The 21204-nt window shown below is 33.4% G+C and overlaps 1 protein-coding gene across 4 annotated transcripts in view; it reads left to right on the top strand.

The window, feature by feature from the left end:
• RPS6KA5 (ribosomal protein S6 kinase A5) overlaps positions 1-21094 on the top strand; it is a 34070-nt gene extending 12976 nt beyond the window's left edge. Inside the window, exons 9-17 of one of the 4 annotated variants that reach the window (XR_015698022.1) lie at positions 1198-1359; positions 4587-4712; positions 5354-5487; positions 7293-7386; positions 8501-8671; positions 10694-10885; positions 12286-12445; positions 13139-13508; positions 13811-13925. Coding sequence is in view for 3 of the 4 variants with exons in the window: in XM_087725460.1 (XP_087581586.1) it covers positions 1198-1359; positions 4587-4712; positions 5354-5487; positions 7293-7386; positions 8501-8671; positions 10694-10885; positions 12286-12445; positions 13811-13968; positions 15400-15639 (1437 nt within the window). In the remaining variant the exon portion in view is untranslated. Of the gene's footprint in view, positions 1-1197; positions 1360-4586; positions 4713-5353; positions 5488-7292; positions 7387-8500; positions 8672-10693; positions 10886-12285; positions 12446-13103; positions 13509-13810; positions 13969-15399 lie in introns of those variants that run through there. The other 3 variants (XM_087725460.1, XM_087725466.1, XM_087725477.1) reach the window with 3 other exon arrangements.
• The last annotated feature ends 110 nt before the right edge of the window (positions 21095-21204 follow it).

Here is a 21204-nt window from a genome sequence, read left to right as displayed (position 1 = left end):
TAAAATCAATTTTGTCTTTGTTATAAACTGCTCGTTTTTATATTGGCTATTTTTAAAATATTATATTTTTAGATAGTTTAGATATTAATTTCTGGAGGCAGACATCAGATTCCTTCTGTACAGTATTTAAGTGTCCTCAAGCAGAATCACATATTTCAGCAGAATCTTGAACCTCAATTTTGTTCAGGATTGTTCTAGTATATAAGTGCTGTACTTTTTTCCTTTCTATATTTTAAGGACATTTTAATTATGGTTAAATCATTTCACAATTTGGCATGTAGTAAAATGCCTCTGTCATCCCCTTTACCATTTAGGTTTTAGAGAAAAATAGAGACCCATCATTTTTACTTTCTAGGAACATCTGTTTCAAATTATGCTAATAAATGAATCTTTTGCATTGTTCTGTGGGGCACAAGCCTGGTAATCTCAAAAGGTGAACTCCTGTTGCTATAGGAGCCATATTGAATGTAGGGTATGACTCTAATCAATCAGGCAATACTGTCCTTACTTTTTCAAAAATATACGAATAGTTTTCCTCAGTATTATTGCCATTATTTGTAATTCATTAAGCAGTGATCATGATGACCTATTTGGCAATTTATTCTTAACTATATTTGCCAATAATTCAGGTAGTCTTTGACTTATGACTGCAACTAAGCCCGAAGTTTCTGTTGTTAAGTGAGATAATTGTCAAGTGAATTTTGCCCCAATTTCTGATCTTTCTTGCCACAATTATTAAGTGAATTGCTGCAGTTGTTAAGTTAGTAACACGGTAACATGGTTGTTAAGTGAATCTGGCTTCTTCATTGACTTTGCTTGTCAGAAGGTTGCAAAAGGTGATCACATGACACTGCAACCATCATAAATATGAGTCAGTTGCCAAGCATCCAAATATTGGTCATGTGACATTTGGGATGCTGCAATGGTCGTAAGTGTGCAAAGTCATAAGTCATTTTTTTCAGTCCTGTTGTAACTTCAAACTGTCACCAAATGAACTGTTGTAAATCAAGGACAACCTGTATATCTTAATTAATCCTGTAATCCAATGCATAGAATAAGTCCAATTATATTTTAATAGATATACATTGGAAGGTAAATCATGATATATTTTCTCTGAACAATTTATATTGACAGCTGAAAAAATTAACTTTTGATCTGTTTACTCTTTTCTATGTTTAATTTAATATATTGGTGCAGAAAATAAATTGGAATGACTTGGCTGCCAAAAAAGTGTCTGCTCCATTTAAACCAATAATTCGTGATGAATTGGATGTTAGCAATTTTGCAGAGGAGTTTACAGAAATGGATCCAACATATTCTCCAGCAACCACTCCAGAGGCTGCGGACAAGCTGTTCCAGGTAACTGGAAAATTCCAGTCATATAATATTACTAATTTTTTGGGAAACATCATTTACAAATTCAATAAAAGCAATAGAAAAGAGTGTATCTAACACGCATATGTGTCAATAGCAAAGTGAAGTTACATCAACATTGCAAACTGTGCACTCTCCCAACATGCATCCTGATGTCTGCATAAGGTTAGGTTAGGTTTATTCGATTTATATGCATCTTGTGGGTTTTACATCATATGCATGTCTCATCACTTGCATTCCCGTACAGAATTCTATTCCAGTATTAAAAGAGAAAGTTTTTTTTTAATGTAGCATTCTTTGGATCTTATTAAATATAACTGGCATATAATAAATTACAAAGAGATATAAAAGAATGAAATGCCAGCTAACATCATCTGTGACCCATCAGAGGAAATTAGTGATTGATTAGTTTGAATGAAACAACTTGTGAGTGATTAAATACAAAGAAAAAAATTGAGAATTAAACCTAATATTATATTTTGATTTTCCAAACATTTCCCTTAAGGGAAATATTATTTCAGAAATTGAGAATCCATTATTGATAAATGATTTAAATTTGTAGTATTATAAGCTTTAAAATAAAATAAGAAAAATGGCTTGTGCATCTAATCTTTACAAGTTTAAAATAGTAACAGAGTTTGGGAAAACTTGTTTATGGCCTTATTAATGCACTAGGGAGATTTCATGGCCCCTCGGGGGAAGGAAAATTATTTTGCTTTCTCTGTGGTTGGTGTTGTTTTGCCTGCAGAGAGGATGAACTGAGGAATATAAAATGAAATTGCAATAAGACGGTTGTGGAAAGAAGAACAGGTAGCAGATTGGACATAGGAATGCTTGAAGAATAAAGCAGAAATGTAGAAACAGGCTGGGGAAGTATAAATTGTCATGTCAGTGACATGAGGGTTTGGGGAAAGGTAATACAAATTGTTTAGAGACAGAAAATAAAAGATAACAGCAAGATAAAGAAAATATCCAGAAATGCTAGTTTGACTTGAAAAACATATTGCTTATAAGTGCCAGACTTGTTTGTAAGGGATAGAGTAGCTGTAGAAACATCAGTCAGCTCTTTTTTAAATAAATGCTTGTAGTTATATATTTGATAGCGCTAACAATGTAATTGTGGAGTGCACTGGAAAAAAGTTAAAACACTGTATCCACAAAGTAAAAAAAAAGGTAAAATATAAAATATATAAATATATTTATATATTATATGTAAATAAATATAAAATAATCTTATGTCATTATTGTATAATGGTATATTTAAACATACTATAAATTTCTTTTTAGATATGATTGTTGCAAAACAGGCAAATCAATCTGGTTTATTTAAAATTAATAAACTGAAATGAGTATATCAAGATTAAGTCAATACGGGTAGTCCTTGACTTACAACAGTTCATTTAGTGACCGTTCAAATTTACAATGGCATTGAAAAAAATTATGACCATTTTTCACACTTAACAACCATTGTAGCATCCTATGACTACATGATCAAAATTCAGACACTTGGCAACTGACTTGTTAACCCAGATTCACTCAACAACTTACTAACATAATTGCAGTGATTGACGTAACAACTGTGGCAAGAAAGGTCATAAAATGGGGCAAAATTCACTTCACTGTCTCTCATCAACAGAAATTTTGGGCTTAGTTGTGATCATGAGTCAAGGACTACCTGTAATAAACACTTAGAAGAAACCAGTGGTGGGATTCAGCCAGTTTGAACCACTTTAGGAGAACTAGTTGTTAAGTTTCTGAGCAGTTTGATGAACTGGTTGTTGGAAGAAATCATTAGGGCAGAGAACCGGTTGTTAAATTATTTGAATCCCACCACTTGAACTAACCATAGGTTTCCTCTCTGGTTTCATTCTGTTAAAAATAGTTGTTGTCCAAGGTTAGTACTGTACAACACAAGTGGCAAAACAATAAATTATGAGGAGATACCATTGCCCACACTTGGGAATGGGACACTGGACAGCTGATTTTATTGTAGGGCTCTTCTGGACAACAATGAAATCTCAGTACTATGATTATATGATTCCCGCTCCTATAACAGAATTAGGGGTTGCGATCACAGCCTATCCTTGTGACAGGGCTATTGCAACTGATGAAGAGTCATTTCAAAGGAATAAATATATTGCCGCTTTGTGCCCTCTGAAGAGAATTCTTACTTCACATGGGTCCTAGCTTCTGGTCTCTCCTTTAGCAACATGCTGGTATAGTTATGAAAGATGTCTAAATGCAAAACTGTTCATTCACTAATATTAGTACAATAGTGTCCTCTACGTGAGACATACGAAACCAGGAGACCACCAAGAAGGTATAAGGCGTAAAGAATACATTGTCAGATAATTTCTGGCCAGTCACTAACTGTATCACTTTAGGGGAAGATGATGGGGCTTTTAACCCAGGGAGCCCTGGGAGAAGTAGTCTTTATGGATCCTTTTTAGTTGTGTTTCAGGCTCACGTATAATACTGAGACAGGATTGATTGTATTGCGGATAACACAAGCGGGATAGGGATAGCGTCAGGGGTGGATTCAACCGGTTAATTTTACATCTGGTTCACCGAAGCGGTAGTTGCAAGGACTGGCTGGCCTTGCCCACCGCACCCCTCCCAGGAGTCTCCACGCGGCCCATTCATCATGCCAGGTAATGCAGGACCTGCATGGAGGCTCTGGGAGGGTGAAAAAGGGGCCTCCTGGAAGTCTGGAAACATAATCTAAAATGGAAGTGATTGCTTTTTATTTCTTTTGATATTATGCACCAGGGAAGTGGAAAGAGCAGGACGCTGGAGGCGGCTATTTAGTTATATTATTCAGGTTTAATCTAGTAGCAGTCATTTGCAAAGTTGCATCTCATAAAATAAAATTTAGAATAAATTGATGCTAATAGTATTTAGTTCCTTTACTTCCAAAACAAGTAATTAGTTACATTTTAACAGGCTGTCTGAAGACACATATATAAATACATTTGGATGCATAGACTAATATTTTAAAATTTTGTGCATGAGAAGATAATGTCTTTCAAGCAAGCTTTTACTATACTGTGATTATATAAAGTTGTATGATTTCCTTCAACAGAGTGCAGTGTTCAACAGAGTGATCATTGTAATTTTTTTCAAAGTATGATTACCCTAATATTGACATTAGTGCTAAAATTAATAATTTAAAATTTTGCACCTAACTGATGTTTAGTTTCTTTATCCTTTAGGGATATTCTTTTGTTGCTCCTTCTATCTTATTCAAACACAATGCAGCCATTATGGATCCTGTTTATTTTCTGACAAAACATAACCAACCTGGAGTTACAAATATTGCAAGAAGTGCTATGATGAAGGTAGTTGTAACCATTAACCATTTAAACATATTAAAAAATTATCCAGCACATAATGTATTTTAATGTGAAATATAAAACTAAATAGTTTTATTTGCTGTGTAAATAAGAATATCTTATAATTTGGGCTTCTTTTGCTAATAACATAGTTAACAATAGATTTTAAAAAAAATAGCAGTAGAACTCTTATATCCTGCTTTTTAGCTGACATTTGACATGGGTGCATGTAGTTAGATGATGTAAGGCATAGAAATAATCTTTATCCATGTCTCCCAGGAAACTTCTTACATGCATGTTTTCATAGCACTAAGAATAAGCTTAGTCTAGAAAGTTCTGCAGAGCTTGTCTGTATATTCTTGAATGAATACAGAATATATAATGAATACACATTATATAAACAGTATTTATACACAGTAATATAAACATTGTCATGGGCATATATGGACATATACCTGGCCTCTGCTAATACTCCTTGAAGCACTGATGAATAAGCAATTTGTTAATAAAGATATTTTCTTTTAGCCCAAACTATCTGGCAATGAAGTTCTTTTTAAACATGCCATTTAAATGTATATGCTTGCTATTGTCTATTTTTTATTTTATTCAGTAACTGTTAATAAATAAAATGAAATATTTCATTTCAGGACTCTCCATTTTATCTCCACTATGAGCTGGATTTAAAAGAAAAACCACTGGGAGAAGGAAGTTTTTCCATCTGTCGAAAATGCTTACACAAGAAAACTAGACGTGAATATGCAGTAAAAATAATCAGTAAGAGGTATAAAAACACCCATAGATTATTTCTTTAAAAAATAATAATGTTAATTTCTATGAAACCTTGCAATTTAAATATTTTATGAACAGCTTAAGTAAATAAGAAAACAGGATAGGACAGTAGCAAAATTAAAAATGAAAAGCTTTGGATGAACGCCTCATTTGTCAGCTGTGACCAGGGGGGCATTTGCCCAGGTTCGCCTGGTACGCCAGTTGCGGCCCTACCTGAATCGGGAGGCCCTCACAACAGTCACTCGAGCCCTTGTGATCTCCAGGCTGGAATACTGCAATGTGCTCTACATGGGGCTGCCCTTGAAGAGCATCCGGCGACTTCAGCTAGTCCAGAATGCGGCCGCGCGAGTGATCGTGGGCGCACCACGGTTCGCCCACATAACACCGATCCTCCGTGAGCTGCGCTGGCTACCTGTTGATCTCCGGGTGCGCTTCAAGGTGCTACTCACCATTCATAAAGCCCTCCATGGTAGTGGATCTGACTATTTGAGAGACCGCCTTCTGCCAATTACCTCCCTCCGTCCCATCAGATCGCATAGAGTAGGCCTCCTCCGAATTCCATCCGCCAGTCAGTGCCGACTGGTGACTACGCGGAGGAGAGCCTTCTCAGTTGCAGCTCCGACGCTTTGGAACGATCTCCCCGTGGAGATTCGCACCCTCACCACCGTCCAGACCTTCCGCACAGCCCTCAAGATCTGGCTATCCCGTCAGGCCTGGAGATAAGACCCTAACCTCGCCCCACCCGAATGCTGAATGAATGTTGTGTTTTACTGGTTTATTTTTATTCATATTTTTTCTTGTGTTTTGTCTTGCACTCCCTTCCTATTAATTGTAAGCCGCCCTGAGTCCCCTCAGGGAAAAGGGCGGCCTATAAATGTCAAATAAATGAAATGAAATGAAATGAAGGAATGTAATCATAATGTTACAGTAAAAAGTCTGGGAAAATAAGAAGCATGCTAAAAAACACACACAGTAGCTAGATAAGCCCTCCTGGGAAAGTGCTACATTCTCTTTCCTTTTCTTATCTCATTATGTTAAACTTCCGATCTCCTATTTCTTACTTCCTTTCTCAACTTTACTTACTCTAAAAGGGAGCAGCATGATGATTATGTATGTATATACCTTCATACAAACTGCCATTCACCTCCATTCTGAGGTTAGTGATATCTGAAGGAGAATATCAAATTAATTTACTTAGTTAATAAAGTAAATGTTTCTTAATGCTTTAAAAGATTATGCTTAGTTGAAACAACTGTCTTAGACAACTGTCTTATATAAAAATATTGAAACTTTTTAAGTACTTATATCACATACTTCAACCCTGAGTTAATAGGGCATTTGAATCATCAAGTCCATCCAACTGTTCAGTGAGTGAAGAAAACTGATCCATTTAATGATGCCTATCATCTTATTGGTTTCACTATCAAGCTGCTCTTACTAATTCTTTTAAAATATTGTCCTTAGAACTGAAATCAGTACTCAGTATAGATCTTCCCAGCAAAGAATAGACTAGAACTGCACATTTCTGATAAAGATAAAAAACCGAAAGAGTTTTCTACTCTCAATCATACAATGTGAAGAATACAATGGTACAAGTTCTTAATGTTACAAGGATCTTCGCCTTCTCCTTTGTCACAGCTTGAAAATTGTGGGATGACCATTATATTAAGTTGTGGGTTTTAAAGGCACATTCTTTATATCAAATTTTTAATAAAAATTTGTAGTCTAATTTATGAAGATAGCATTGTAAAATCAGAAGTTTGTTTTATCATAATATTCACTGACTTAATTTTTCAGACTAGAAGTCAACACTCAAAGAGAAATTACAGCTTTAAAACTCTGTGAAGGACATCCCAATGTTGTGAAATTGCATGAAATTTATCATGATCAGGTATTACACTATGCTTTCTGTATTTGCTCCGCATAATCTTTAGAAAGTGAGAGAGAGAGGGTGGTATGATTATTAGAAACATGCTATAGTAAATGAAAGAAACACAAATAAGACAGTATATTGAAGATTTTTAATGTTAGTTCTTTCTATTAACAAACTATGGGAATGTTTTAACTTTCAAAACTATATTTTCATCTCTTCAGTTAAATTAATAATTGTTCTATGTTGTGTGAATAGACTCTGCCAGAACAGCTGCTCTGTTAAGAAAGAAATATATTTATTATAGCATAAAGCTACTGTGATCAACACTTTACTTGTTGGAGAGAAGCCAGCTGGTATCAGTCAGATGAAAGGGTATCAACCAGTATAAATTCAACCTCTTTCTCAATTCTGGATAGAAATATTCTAGTATTTAGCAATGTGGTGCTGCCTTTTTCATCCTAACTATTGAAGTTATATTCACCATCTAATAATATCATTAAAAATAAAATAAAAATCCATCTTACGTTTTCAGAGAGGAATAAAACGTTCTAATCCATACTAAATAATCTTGAAGAGAAACAAAGAAAAATTAAATACCAGTATTGCGGTCTTTTAGCCTTTTAGCTAAACGTTTAGCTAACTTTTAGCTAAAATAATTATAACAGGATCTACTTTAGTATTCTTTAAACTACATGGCTTACTCATCTCAAAATAATAATCTTTTATCTAGAACAACAGTGCTATTTAATCAGGATGTATCAACTTCTTTCCAGGATTATTTAGCAAATAACCCAATCATATCAAATTCTCAGTTGTTGGAATTCAGAGTATAGAATCCAGTGGTGTATGATGGAACATTTACTTGCTCATAGAGATTTTGTTTTTGGAGCTAAGCCACTAGAACAAATTTTGTGGGTTCTTCTGAAACTCAGGAGAGTGCGATAGAAAAATCATCTGTTCCATTTTGATGGAGGAAGCTGATTTGATTCCTGGAAATACATTACAATGCATCAGTTGAAAGAATTTTAAAAGCTGTATTGTATTTTAATTGAATAGTAAATCTGTCCAACTAATTATTTCTTTTCCACTACATTTAGAAATACATTTTTCTAAGAATTGTATTTGTTTTTAGCTCCACACGTTTCTAGTAATGGAACTACTGAAAGGGGGAGAGTTACTTGAACGCATCCAGAAAAAGAAGTACTTCAGTGAAACTGAAGCTAGTTATATCATGCGCAGATTAGTTTCTGCAGTGAGCCATATGCATGATGTGGGAGTAGTGCACAGAGACTTAAAACCCGAGGTACGAATTTAGGAAATGTATGAAGCTTGTGACGTCTGACCATTTTCACCTTTCCTCCCTTTCTTCCTTATTAATTAATTAATTCTCCTTTACTTTGTCAATTTGTTATAGCTGTATTTTTAGTAATTGATATAAATAAAAGCATAATAAAATATTTATAAAACCATTAAGATAAAGACAAGTTATCAATAGCAATGTAATATTTTGTCATAAGAGAAATATAACCTGTGAGTTATGAGAAATGTCATTTTAGTCAATTGCCTACTTGCCTGTCCATTAATACAGGTAGTCTTTAATTTACAACAATTCGTTTAGTGTCCGTTCAAAGTTACAGTGGCACTGAAAAAAGTGACTTATGACTGTTTTTCACACTTATGACTGTTACAGCATCCCCATGTTCATGTGATCAAAATCCAGATGCTTGGCCAATGATTCATATTTATGATGGGTTGCAGTGGGGGTCATGTGATCACCTATTATGACCTTCTGACAAGCAAAGTCAATGAAGAAGCCACATTCATTTTACAACCATGTCACTAACTTAACAACTGCAGTGATTCACTTAACAACTGTGACAAGAAAGGTTGTAAAATGGAGCAAAATTCATTTAACAAATGTCTCACTTAACAACAGAAATTGTAGTAAGTTGAGGACTACCTGTATAGCCTTCTGTGTATTAGTTTTAATTTATTAAATGGAGTGTCCGTTATACATGCACTGTTTTCCAACTTAATGTTAGAACTATGCAACTTATGTTCTAAGTTAGTAAATTCCACTTCACTGGAATTGTGGGAGGTATGGCTGAAGAGGAGAAATTGAAACACACCATTCTGCTAATGGAATAATTCTGTACGTAGAAGAAAATTATTTGAAATCATCCAACAAGAAAAGCTATGCTTAGACAAGGACTTACTATGGGTGTGGGGAGTAAGGAAGATGACCTTGATGGCAATATAAAAGAACTCTTGTTATTATTATATTTTTAACCTGCCCTATTATCTAGTGAAAGAGACTGAACCATTTTTAAGTCCAGAGAAATGAGATAACATTAGAAATAATGGGAAGCGTATATAGCACAGGCTTATTATTAAAACCAATCTCAATAAAAGTAGTTTTAGCCTTCCTGTGAGTTTTATTTCCTGATCTGCTCTATAGTGCTGAAGGGCTAACAAATTAAATTGAAATAGATGATACTTTGAATAAATAGTTGAGTTTATAGATCTCGGTTGTTCTTAAGAAACCTTTAAATAAGTCTAATAATTTTGTCTGATTTTTTCTATGTTTATTTGCACAGAATTTCTTCTACTCATTAAAGCAGCTTTTTCTAGTGTTCCATATGAGCATAAAAAAACTGATGCTGCTTTAAGAGTTGCATTAACTTTTAGTATTTCTTAAAGCTTTATTTCCTTTGAAAATTACTAGCTAGTTTAGTGAGTAGCCGAGAAGTATTGCACTCATGTCAGGTCTGAGGCATTTCATTAAATCGTTTTTTTAAGCATGCCCAGTCCTACTTTTCACTAGACTGGTAGTCTTCATTTGACAATAGAAATTGGGACTGGGAGCTCTATCACTTAGCGATGTAGTTGGAAAGTTCAATGTCCCATGACCACATGACTTATGATGGCATTAGCAGCAGTTTCAGTAGCTGTTGTTATGTGAATCCCACATGGCCCTGGCATCCTGCTTAATGGAAGCTGGCAGTGAAGATTGCAAATGGCAAACGCATGACGGCAGAGCACAGGACCCAAATGATTATCATATGATACCGCAAAGATTACAATCATGAGGAACATCCGTAAGTCTCCTTGTTCAGTGCTATCGTAACTTCAAATGGTTGCTGAATGAGTGGTGTCAGAATGATGCCTGTATTACTTTAGGTTTGGTTTTTTATTCTTGGCTTTTAGAGAAAAGATTTCCTGAGTATATAAGATATAACATGGAATTACGGTGCCTTTTGTCATCATTTCAGCATTACAGGCTATAATGAGACAATTAACTCTACTTCTCTAATTATTTTTTTAGAATTTATTATTCACTGATGAAAATGATAATTCAGAAATAAAAATAATTGATTTTGGATTTGCCCGTTTAAAACCTTCAGACAATCAGCCTCTTAGAACTCCGTGTTTTACCCTTCATTATGCTGCTCCAGAGCTCTTAAATCATAATGGTTATGATGAATCCTGTGACCTCTGGAGTTTGGGAGTTATTTTGGTAAGCATTTTGGCATTTTTAAAGAAGTATCCAAGCATGAGTGATAACAATAATAATGGGAAGAGTTAAAAGTATTTAATGTATATAAATGTTCAACATTAATATTGAACAAAATATGAAGTATTTCATTAGATCTAGCAGAAAAGGCTAAAAAAATTTGCTATTCATTGGCTAAAATCTACCACCTTTATAGAAACAAAAAGTTTATCCAGCAAAATTATAATTGAAAACAAGGTCAAGTATCATAAAAGATAACCACCTATCATATTCAGAAACATTTCCTACTAAGTAAAATATCTAAAAATAATAGAATTAAATATATTTATCATAATAAATTTACTGGGTTTTACCTGGTTGCTAGGAAAAAAGACAGAAACAATTCTGCTTTCACTTGAATTAGATCATAAGCCTTATGCTGTATTTTAATCATAGTAAATCCTTTAATTCAGTCAAATTTGTAATCGGTAACAAAGTCTTATTTACAATTAAATATGTTTCAGTATCTTTGATTGGGTACAAATCTCTTTGCAATAATTGAAAGGAAGCATATTTTGTCTGGATTGTTACAATTGTAATAGCAGAGGTGTATAACCAATGGTATTTTACTTAACCATTTTTTTTTATAAAAGATGAGAGTTTAATAAGAATGTACTCTTTCTTATGAAAAAATGTGACTGAAGCAATTATACTTTAACTTCTGAAAATGATACTTCATTTATACTGCAGATAATCCTTGCTTAATGGTCAATTGCGGTCAATTGTGATGTTTAAGGTAACAACAGACAGCTCCACACCCAAAAAAAGTTCCTATGATCTAATTTCAAAATTCTGACAACTGTACCCCCTTCATGGTAATGTGATCATATTTGGGACGCTTGGTAACTGGCTCTCATTATGGCTGTTTGCAGCATCCTGTGGCCATGTAACTATGATTTTCCAGTTTCCAGTGATTACAGTTTCCAGCAAAAAATAACTGTTGGCTATAATGTTTAACACTGATATGTTTAACACTTGCCATATTCACTTAATCATTCCAGCCTTCATTTAATGACTGCACTGTTCACTTACCAACCACAGGAAAATAGGTTGTAAAATAATAGTGGTTATGTTGCGACTCATTTAATGACTGCCACAACTTACTATCATAATTCCAGGCTTAATTACAGTCAAAGTAGAGGACTATCTCTATGTAAAAATAAACCTTAAAATTATTAGAACTATATTTTATTATTAATGCTATTTATAGTATATCTACGCATACATTCGTTCACCCATCCACGTAATCATATTCAGTTGTGAGCGAATACTTTTGGCAATATAGTGTATATGATAAGTAAGAATTGCATTTATCTGTAATTAATGATTTAAAACATTTTCTCCCCCCCCCCCACCCCGAAAAGTATACAATGCTTTCAGGACAAATACCCTTTCAGTCTCAAGATACCAGTATAATATGTACAAATGTTTTGGAAACAATGAAGAAAATTAAAAGAGGGGAATTTTCATTTGAAGGCGATGCTTGGAAAAATGTTTCTAAGGAAGCCAAAGATTTGATACAAGGTATATATGGATCACTGACTTATCTAGTAATTCTTAAGAATATTACATAGACATACAGACATTATTTGTTCATTGACTAATAAAAATACATTCACTAAAATGAATAAAGCAAAGTTAACCCCTAACATCAATGACTTCTTTGTAAGTGAACTTATACATAGTGTAGCAAAATTTTGCTACTTTTAAAGAGAGAGAGATTATTCTGGTTATCTAACAAATAATGCAAATAAAAATTATGGAAGGGCCACAGAAATACTGTATAAATAATAAGAGGGTAATCAGCTGGTGGTAAATGTCCGCATAGACCCGGCAGTGCAAAAGAAGATGGAGGTATTAATAATTTAATTATTGGAAATTACTAAAATATTTGCACAATCTGTATAAATTGATAATTTAAAACTCTGTACTGTATTAGATTTGTTTCCTTAACGCAAGTTCATACCTATTCTTTCAAGTTTTTACTTTTATAGAGTCTAATTCAGATGTTCCAGCTTTCAAATTTGTATATTTAAAAAAGTTTCAAATGTACATGACATTTCTAAATTAAAATTAGCAAGGTGATTTAACTTATTTAATATACTATTTTGTGACCTTTCTGTAAATGAAGTTTCATTGTAATCAATTTACATATCCGTGTTTCCCTGAAAATAAAACCGAGTCTTGTTTTCTTTTGGGCCCCAAAATAACCACTAGGGCTTATTTTTGGGGAAACACAATTTCAGGGTGATCAGCCCGACAAGCTGGGAAGCACGGGGAGAACAATGGTCCCTTGATCTGTGCACTCTGGGGCTGTGCAGAGCAGAAGACAGGCGATCCCGATGAGCCGCATGGGCCACAGGAAAGCCGAGAAACATGAAGATGAGCCTTCCGTGGCGAGTTGGCTTTCACATGACCCATGCGGCATGTCCAGATCGCCTGCTTCTTCCCCGTGCCTCTGCCTGCTACTGGTGTCACTGCATGAAGACAAGTCTCCTGTGGCTGCCTGCTGCTTCAACCCACTGATACTCAGCTTTCCTGCGGTGTGTCCAGATCATGTGCCTCCTTCCGCCTGCTGCTTGCACAGGTATTCAACTCACCTGTATTGCACCAGCTGCTGCTACCGCCAGACACTATTGGCCAATGCATGCTCACCTATGCTGGCCATGCCCACCCCCTTCACTAGGGCTTATTTTGGGGTAGGTCATGTTTTCAGGCAAACATGGTAATAGGAATATCAAAGTATATATATTTAAAATAAAGATTAATAAATTCAGCCATTAAAAAAAACAATTGCCAGTATTTAAGTTATAATTTTTTGTAAATGAATGTTAAATAAGTAGCATTCAATAGATAATGTGTGTTACTTTAAAATATCTCATGCATTAGGACTTCTTACAGTGGATCCAAATAAGAGGATTAAAATGACTAGTTTGAGACATAATGATTGGCTTCAGGATGGCTGCCAACTGTCATCCAACCCATTAATGACTCCAGACAATTTAGGATCTTCAGGAGCTGCAATACATGTCAAAGCAACTTTTAATGTAAGCTCATATTACTTCTCTAAATTAAACTATGTTTCTTGTGTCAGCTATCATTTACTTTTAAGGCAAGATGCAGTTTGGGTACATATACATTAAGAAGGTAAATATTTTTATTTAAGCTTTATTTTGATTCTTTTGGCAAGGCATATTTTTTCTCCATCTTCATGAAATGAAATATTCTTACTATTACTAGAAGGGAGGGGGGAAATGGACAGGTGCTATATACAATTCCCATTGAGGATGGAAATCTGCATATGTTAGCTTTCTTATACTAATAATTTTCAATTGTATTAATTATACTAAAATTGTATATTCTGGATTCTGGCAGAACGTAATTGAAGATAATTCAGTTTCACTTGAGTCAATTGATAGCTTATGTGCTTTCATTGATGGTATTGACTTTGAACAATTATAAAAATAGATTTTCTCCTGTGGGATATATTCCCAATCTGATCCTTCGTCGTTGTTGTTGTCGTCGTCCTCCTCCTCCTCCCCCCCTCCTCCTCCTGCTCCTCCTCCTCCTGCTCCTCCTCCTTAGAATAAGACTAGAACCCATGGTTCCCCACTGGTTTTTTATTCAATCCTATATACATATCCTTTTTAAAAATGTCTCTTTTTAGAGCCTACTCTTTGATATTCGCTGTTTAGGATTCATATTTAGCTACATTGTAGATCAAAAATTCGAATGTCTCTGGAATGGCTAGGTGTATTTTGCAGTTGATAACAGGCAAAGACTATGGTCAAATCTATCATTGGTATGCAGCACTCATGATAGGCCAGGCCACACTTGTGGGGAAGCAAAAACAGAGCTGACAACTACAGAAATAGGAAGAGCCAGTGACTGGATTGGCTGCTCAGAACTCCTTTCCAAATCAAGGAGAGAACTAGGATCACCCATAAGTTTGCTCCATACAGAGTCTACCAGTGGGAGAAATAATAAAATAACAATTTCCAACCAGTTTGAGACCTCTAGGAGCTAGAAGAAAATCACCCTGCCTAAGCCATGATTCAGTACCTTCAAAACAGATGCTAGGTTTGCCTACTTTAAGAAGTTGCTTACTATTGATTTTCTGGATGTTAATAGCCTTCTGAAGGGCTACTTGCATCAGAACAAGAGTTTATACAGTATGAAATAAATTTAAGACTATTTAAGAATTAATCAGAAAAAAATTAATTTTGGAATAATAGCAGAAAAGAGATTAGAATGTTGATATTGGAAAGTTAAAAGCTAATTTAAAGGGCTAGATGGACTTGAAAGAATACTTTTTGTGGGTGTTTATAAAACAATAAATGAAGATTTTGAAATTAACTGTAAGAAATCCTTCTGTGGGAAGTTGTGCTGATTGGGGGGGGGAAATATATAAGAGGAGTCTGAAGATTGACCAGATGGATCCAGAGAGAACTAAGAATTGTTTTTGCTGTTCTAAATAGGCTTTTAACAAGTATAAAAGGGAAGGATTTTGCCTCCAGAACGTTGACAAGGCACCTCTTGCAAAAAGAAGAAAGATGAAAAAGACAAGCACAAGCACAGAGACCCGCAGCAGTTCCAGTGAAAGTTCTCATTCTTCTTCCTCTCAGTCCTATGGTAAAACTACCCCTACAAAAACACTACAGACAACACATCCTATAGATAGCAATAACTCAGAAAATATCTTTCAATTCTCTGATTGAAGATACGTTCTCTTGAATAGGAATTGAAATTTGTTGATGCCTGTGCTCTTTTGAATAAAGTAATTGCCCCTTCTGTTTTTTTGTTTTTTTTTAGTCTGAGGCCAAAATAGGACATGTTGAAATACCACTGTGACTGTAGTCAGAATCAACATTAAAACAAGTGATATAAAATGTTTTATTTTAATATATATGCATATCCAGCAGTTTTTAAAACATGTCTGTAATCCATAATCCTGTGACTCTCACAAATTCTCATAAATCTGCAAGACTTTTCATTACATTTGGTTTTCTTTGTAATATATGTATGTACATGCAGAAAGAGAGAGAGAGTTTTTTATCTAAGATATATTTTATTGTACAAATGTACAAATTCATATGTGTATAAAATCCTCAATGTGTTTCAATATATTTGCCAGGATCAAAAATAACTTATTTCCTTGAATGCAGAAGCTATTTTCTTATGCAAGACATACACACAAGCCACTTCCTCAGCATATGAAGACATTTCTGCATAACACATAAGCAGCAATTTAATTTATGTGATAGCTTGGAGATCATATAAAACTTTATTTCTTCCACTTTTTTCTAGTAAAATTGTTTGGGATTTTAAAACTTGACTTGGAGAGATAGAGAGTGAGCAAGAGAGAAAGAGAATTTTCAAATATAAAAATTGTTCTGTGAGAATTTTATATTCCTTTATCATGTGGAGCAAAAAAACCAAGCTGATATGTAATACATTAAAATTGGCAGCTGGGTTGTAGCTTAATATTCAAGAGATTTTTATTCTGTATCAATCATCTGTGTAGTTGGTATTATAATTGTATTTGATAAGTAACTGATATTGTGAGTACTATTTGGAGATGCTGTAATTTGCTGTAGCAATTTCAATAAGAATTATGAGTTTCTTATATTATTTAATCTTGCAATACATTTAATGTATCTGAGTTTTCCCGTTTCACACTGGGATATATTGTAATGCATTTATGCATTAGAAATTTAAGGGGATATTCTGTCAAGCACTGTGCTTCATATCTCTACACTGTGTTTTACTATAGTCCAATTTTTCACTGTAGTTGTATTTTGGATTCATAAATATGGAATTTTCTGATGCATTTTTAAATGGTAATATTTTAAACTATGAAGCATGATTTATAAATACATGCAGAGCTCTTCCATAGCTCAGATGCTGCAGTTCTGCAAAAAAAAAAAAAAGGAAGTAGTCTTACTGGTAATTAGTGAGGCAATTTCTATAAAGTTGAGCATATCTAGATATTGGCATGATTAGACCTCACTTAGAGAATTTTAGAAATACTTTGCTGTATTGTAGAATGAACAATTCAAATCCTATGCAAATACTCCTTTTCTATAAAAACTATAATTTCTTTATATAATCATATCTAATATAGTTTTCAGAAATCTCTTGCATACTTCTTTGGGGAAACTGGGAAAAAAAACAGAAAAGCCTGAGAATATTTTCATGAAGAATTTTAGAGAAGTAACATAATGTGAATCTTTGTGTCATTTACTGGTTTTTGTGGGTATCTTAATTTCAAGATATGTAAAATATAGAATCAGCAGTTTTTCTATCAGATATATTTAGACTTCTACACTGTGTTAGACATTCAAATTATTTCTATAAACTATGCATCCAAACTTGGACAGGACAGTATCTTGCATTGGTAACTATTTAAAAGCACTTAATTTTTTTGTGTGAAGTAGCACAACTTTGAATTTCAAAGAAACGAATTACTGTATTTTTCGGAGTATAAGACGCACCTTTTATTCCCTCAAAAAAGAGGGTGAAAATCTGGGTGCATCTTACACTGAATACAGCATTTTTTGCCTCTCAAAACCCTGCCCTCTTCACCAAAATGGCTGTGCATAGCCTTTAGGAGGCTTCCAGAGTGCTCCTGGGGGCTGGGGAGGGCAGAATTGAGCAAAAAATGGGCTATTTTTTGCTCAGTTCCCCCCTCCCACCCCCAGGAGCTCTCTACAAGCCTCCTAAAGACTATTCATGCCCTTTTTGTTTTGGGAAAAAAAAAAAACCAGGGCCGTTTTTGGAAGGTCTGCAGAGAGCAAAAACTTTTTTTTAATTTGTCTCTTCAAAATCTTGGTGCGTCTTATACTCTGAAAAATATGGTATTTATCTTGCGGTTCTCTGCCCACTTATTCATGAGTAAGCAGCACTGAACTCCATGAGATATTTCAATAAATAGATATAGGATTGGGTTGCTAATTGCATACATTGATACAAGTTATGTTACCTAGTTTGGTAATGAAATATCTGCAAGAAATCAACCAAAGTTCAGAGAGCCCCAAGGACCCCCATCAGTTAAACTTTGCAGTACAATATTGAAAACTGAACTGTTTAGATTATTCTGATCTTTATATATGCTGAGAGCATCAAGATCTTGATTTGTGTGCGTATATATATTACATTCCTAATTTGGTGCAAATTGGATTTACTTTCTTTTCATGTATATATAGTTCATTTAAAACATTTTATCTGATAATACAGATAAGCATCTTGAAGAGATGGAAATGGTGTGTTCATAAATATCTTTTTATGGCGTGCCACTTTCCATTTCAAAATGAAGATGAAATAAAACATTTTTAAACAAAATGTCAACAGTTTAGTAGTTTAATTCTGCTGCAACTAAATTTATATGTGGTATAGACAATTTATTTTTAATATCTAATATCTTTGAGAAATTAAAATAAAATGATTTTTTTAAATATCAAAATTTAAAAATTTGGTAGGATGTCATGAAAATTACAAAGTAATGGTTTTACATTTCTCAGGAAAAGGATTTTGTATATATTTCCATTGTTTCTTCCACAGGCAGCTATTGTGAAAGCTTGATGAGCTATAACTTTATACTATTGGGGAGGGGATTTTCATGAATACAAGCATCAAAGAGTGCAAATTGCATATTATTATTGATAACTTATGTCCCTTCATAAACTTGTACTATATTTAAAAGGTAATTATTTGCAGTTATATATGTTTGTCTATCAATATGTATAATTATCTAGAGGAATTGATGGAGCAATAAGAGAAATTAAATGGTCAATGTGCAGCTGTGTTTTCAAAGTTATTTTGTATTTTTCACAATCAGACCCACATATATAAACCAAATAATTTCTTGCTATTAATAAAATGATTAATGCAAGAGTTAAACAACATTCCTGCTTCTTTTATATAATGTTTTATCCTGCTAGTAGAAAAGTAAGGCAGTGGGAGATGCTGGGTATAGCCTCTTCATGCTTTATATCATAGTTGGGGATTAAACAGTTTGCGTTGACTGAAATGATAAATTTGTGATTTTTATTTTTTCTTCGTTAAAAAGGATAAATCTTTAGCAAGTCTAACAAAGAGATATTTATTATACCCTTTTCCAAAAAGTTTACTACTACACTATAGTTATTCTGTTGATAATTCAGGTAATAATTTATTACCTATAAAACTGTTATTCTTTGACTTTAAAATTTTGCACCAGGCAAATAGGAGTTAATTGTAGTTGATAAACAAGATGATATACTTGCAAGGTTGTAGAATCTCAAGTTTATTAAGATGGTGAACTAGCAAATAAGTTGTGCTTTTTAATATTAGTAATAGAGAAAGGTGGTGCATAATTCAATAAGGAAGCTCAGAAATGGTAACCATTCAAATTTATTTTAATTTTAAGATTTGTTTAATTCAGATGTATTTTAATTTTCTTTTGTAAAAGAAAACCTCATATATAATAAAACTATAAATTAATATAGCATAGTGGAAGAAATTGATTTGAAAATTAATAGAAGTCGTCTGAATAAAGGCTATACTTTAAAAAAATTACATTGAATAGTTTTTGTTTAAATAAATTACTTCAAATAAAGTACCACATACTTCTCACTCAGATGATTACAGTGTGATCGTTCATTTTATGCACTTTGGGAGAAGGAAAATAATATTGCTGGAAAAGACAGATACTTTTGTTGCAACATTTATGTGCTATTTTTGTTGGTTTTCCATGATAGATGAATGTGCATCCAATTAAAATAAAGTCTTTTAAGGTTAGCAATTAAAGTAGAATCATTATTTTAAGGTGTCACATTGGCACTGACTTACAAGCAGCTCTTAGATGCTTGCTACATTTATACAATCTATTCCTAAAACATCTTTAGTGACAGTGCATACTTATGTTCTTTTTAATGCTTGCACTTTAAGGACTTTATGAAATCGTGTGTGTGTGTGTGTGTGTTATACATAGAAATCATTTCTGTTGCCATCCATTGAAATGGTTTGTATAGCCCTAGTGATTAAGTATGTGTAAATAATACTTCTGGGTAGTCCATATTTTATCTCATCCTTCATAAATTTTATGTAATAGTGTCCACCGATTTCTGGAATAAGCACAACTAGCAGAAAAAATACCCCATCCCTGTGCCACCAAGTCTGCTGCAAAAAAAATAGATGACTTTTCACAGTAGTTCTAAAGTGGCATTCAGAGGCTGCAGGAAGGGAAAAAGACAGAGTGCATAAACTGAAGCTGTTCACATGACATTGAATTTAACTCATATACTCATTGCCTAGGAAAGTTGTTGTACATACATGGTAACTTTGCAATATATAGATAATTATACTTAGCTTTCTCTGACTGTTTTGGCTGGTTACTCCTACCAGGATTCGAGGAGTTTTAGGATAACTAGTTCCTTGAAAGAATTTATCGTTAAACTTGAAAGATTGTTTAAATCTTAATTTAATTTTAATTTAATTTTATCATGGAAATATTTTTGTGAATTATTTTCTTTCCTTCATAAAATTAGGTCGTCAATTTGGGGTGTATGTATAAGGTGTTTCCAGAGTTTTAGTCATCCAAGCATGTACTATGGTTCACTTGTATGGATTGTGTATCAGTTAAAGATAATTGTTTTATATTATGATTGGTTTGGTGATTGATGCAGAGGTTATGTAGTTAGTCAATCAAAAGAACAGAATTAAAAAGAAGTGTTGCAAGGTAGACAATTTATTAAAATATGAAATAAAATGTTAAAGGGTTAAATAAGAGGAAGAACAAATCAGTCAGTGGGAGTGTTCTACTAGCAGTTTAAAACTTTTCAAGTCAATTAATTAAATTGTTATAACTATTAACATAACTATAACTAAAATTCCCAAATATTTCCTAGTGTTTTGCGGTAAATATGAGTGAATATTTAAAGATAGTGTAATGTTTACTCATTTTATTTAAAAAACAACAACCCTGTATTATTACAGGTACTGATTAACATGAAGACATTATATAAGTTCCAAAACAGGAACCAGTGGATTTTCCATTTTTCATCCAGAAAATAAGATAAAATAATCTTTTAAAAAATGCAAAATCTTTAACCATTACATCTTATTATATGTTTTAATTTTATTCATTTATTGGGTTCTTATTGAATATATAATTTTCTTCTAATGCAAATCTAATATATATACTATAAGTACATTTATTAATATTTTTTCCTGAAGTGCAATATTTATATGGTTTATATGCAAAAAAGTTAATAATCATTTAAACTATTGGGATTATTTCATTC

The sequence above is a fragment of the Thamnophis sirtalis genome, unplaced genomic scaffold (assembly GCF_051295495.1).
Source record: "Thamnophis sirtalis isolate CommonGarterSnake01/CBP01778 unplaced genomic scaffold, rThaSir2_p1.2 scaffold_1, whole genome shotgun sequence".
In the NCBI taxonomy this organism is placed as follows: domain Eukaryota; kingdom Metazoa; phylum Chordata; class Lepidosauria; order Squamata; family Natricidae; genus Thamnophis; species Thamnophis sirtalis.
The sequence above is the reverse complement of the archived record's forward strand: the minus strand, read 5'-3'. Positions and strand labels throughout refer to the sequence as shown.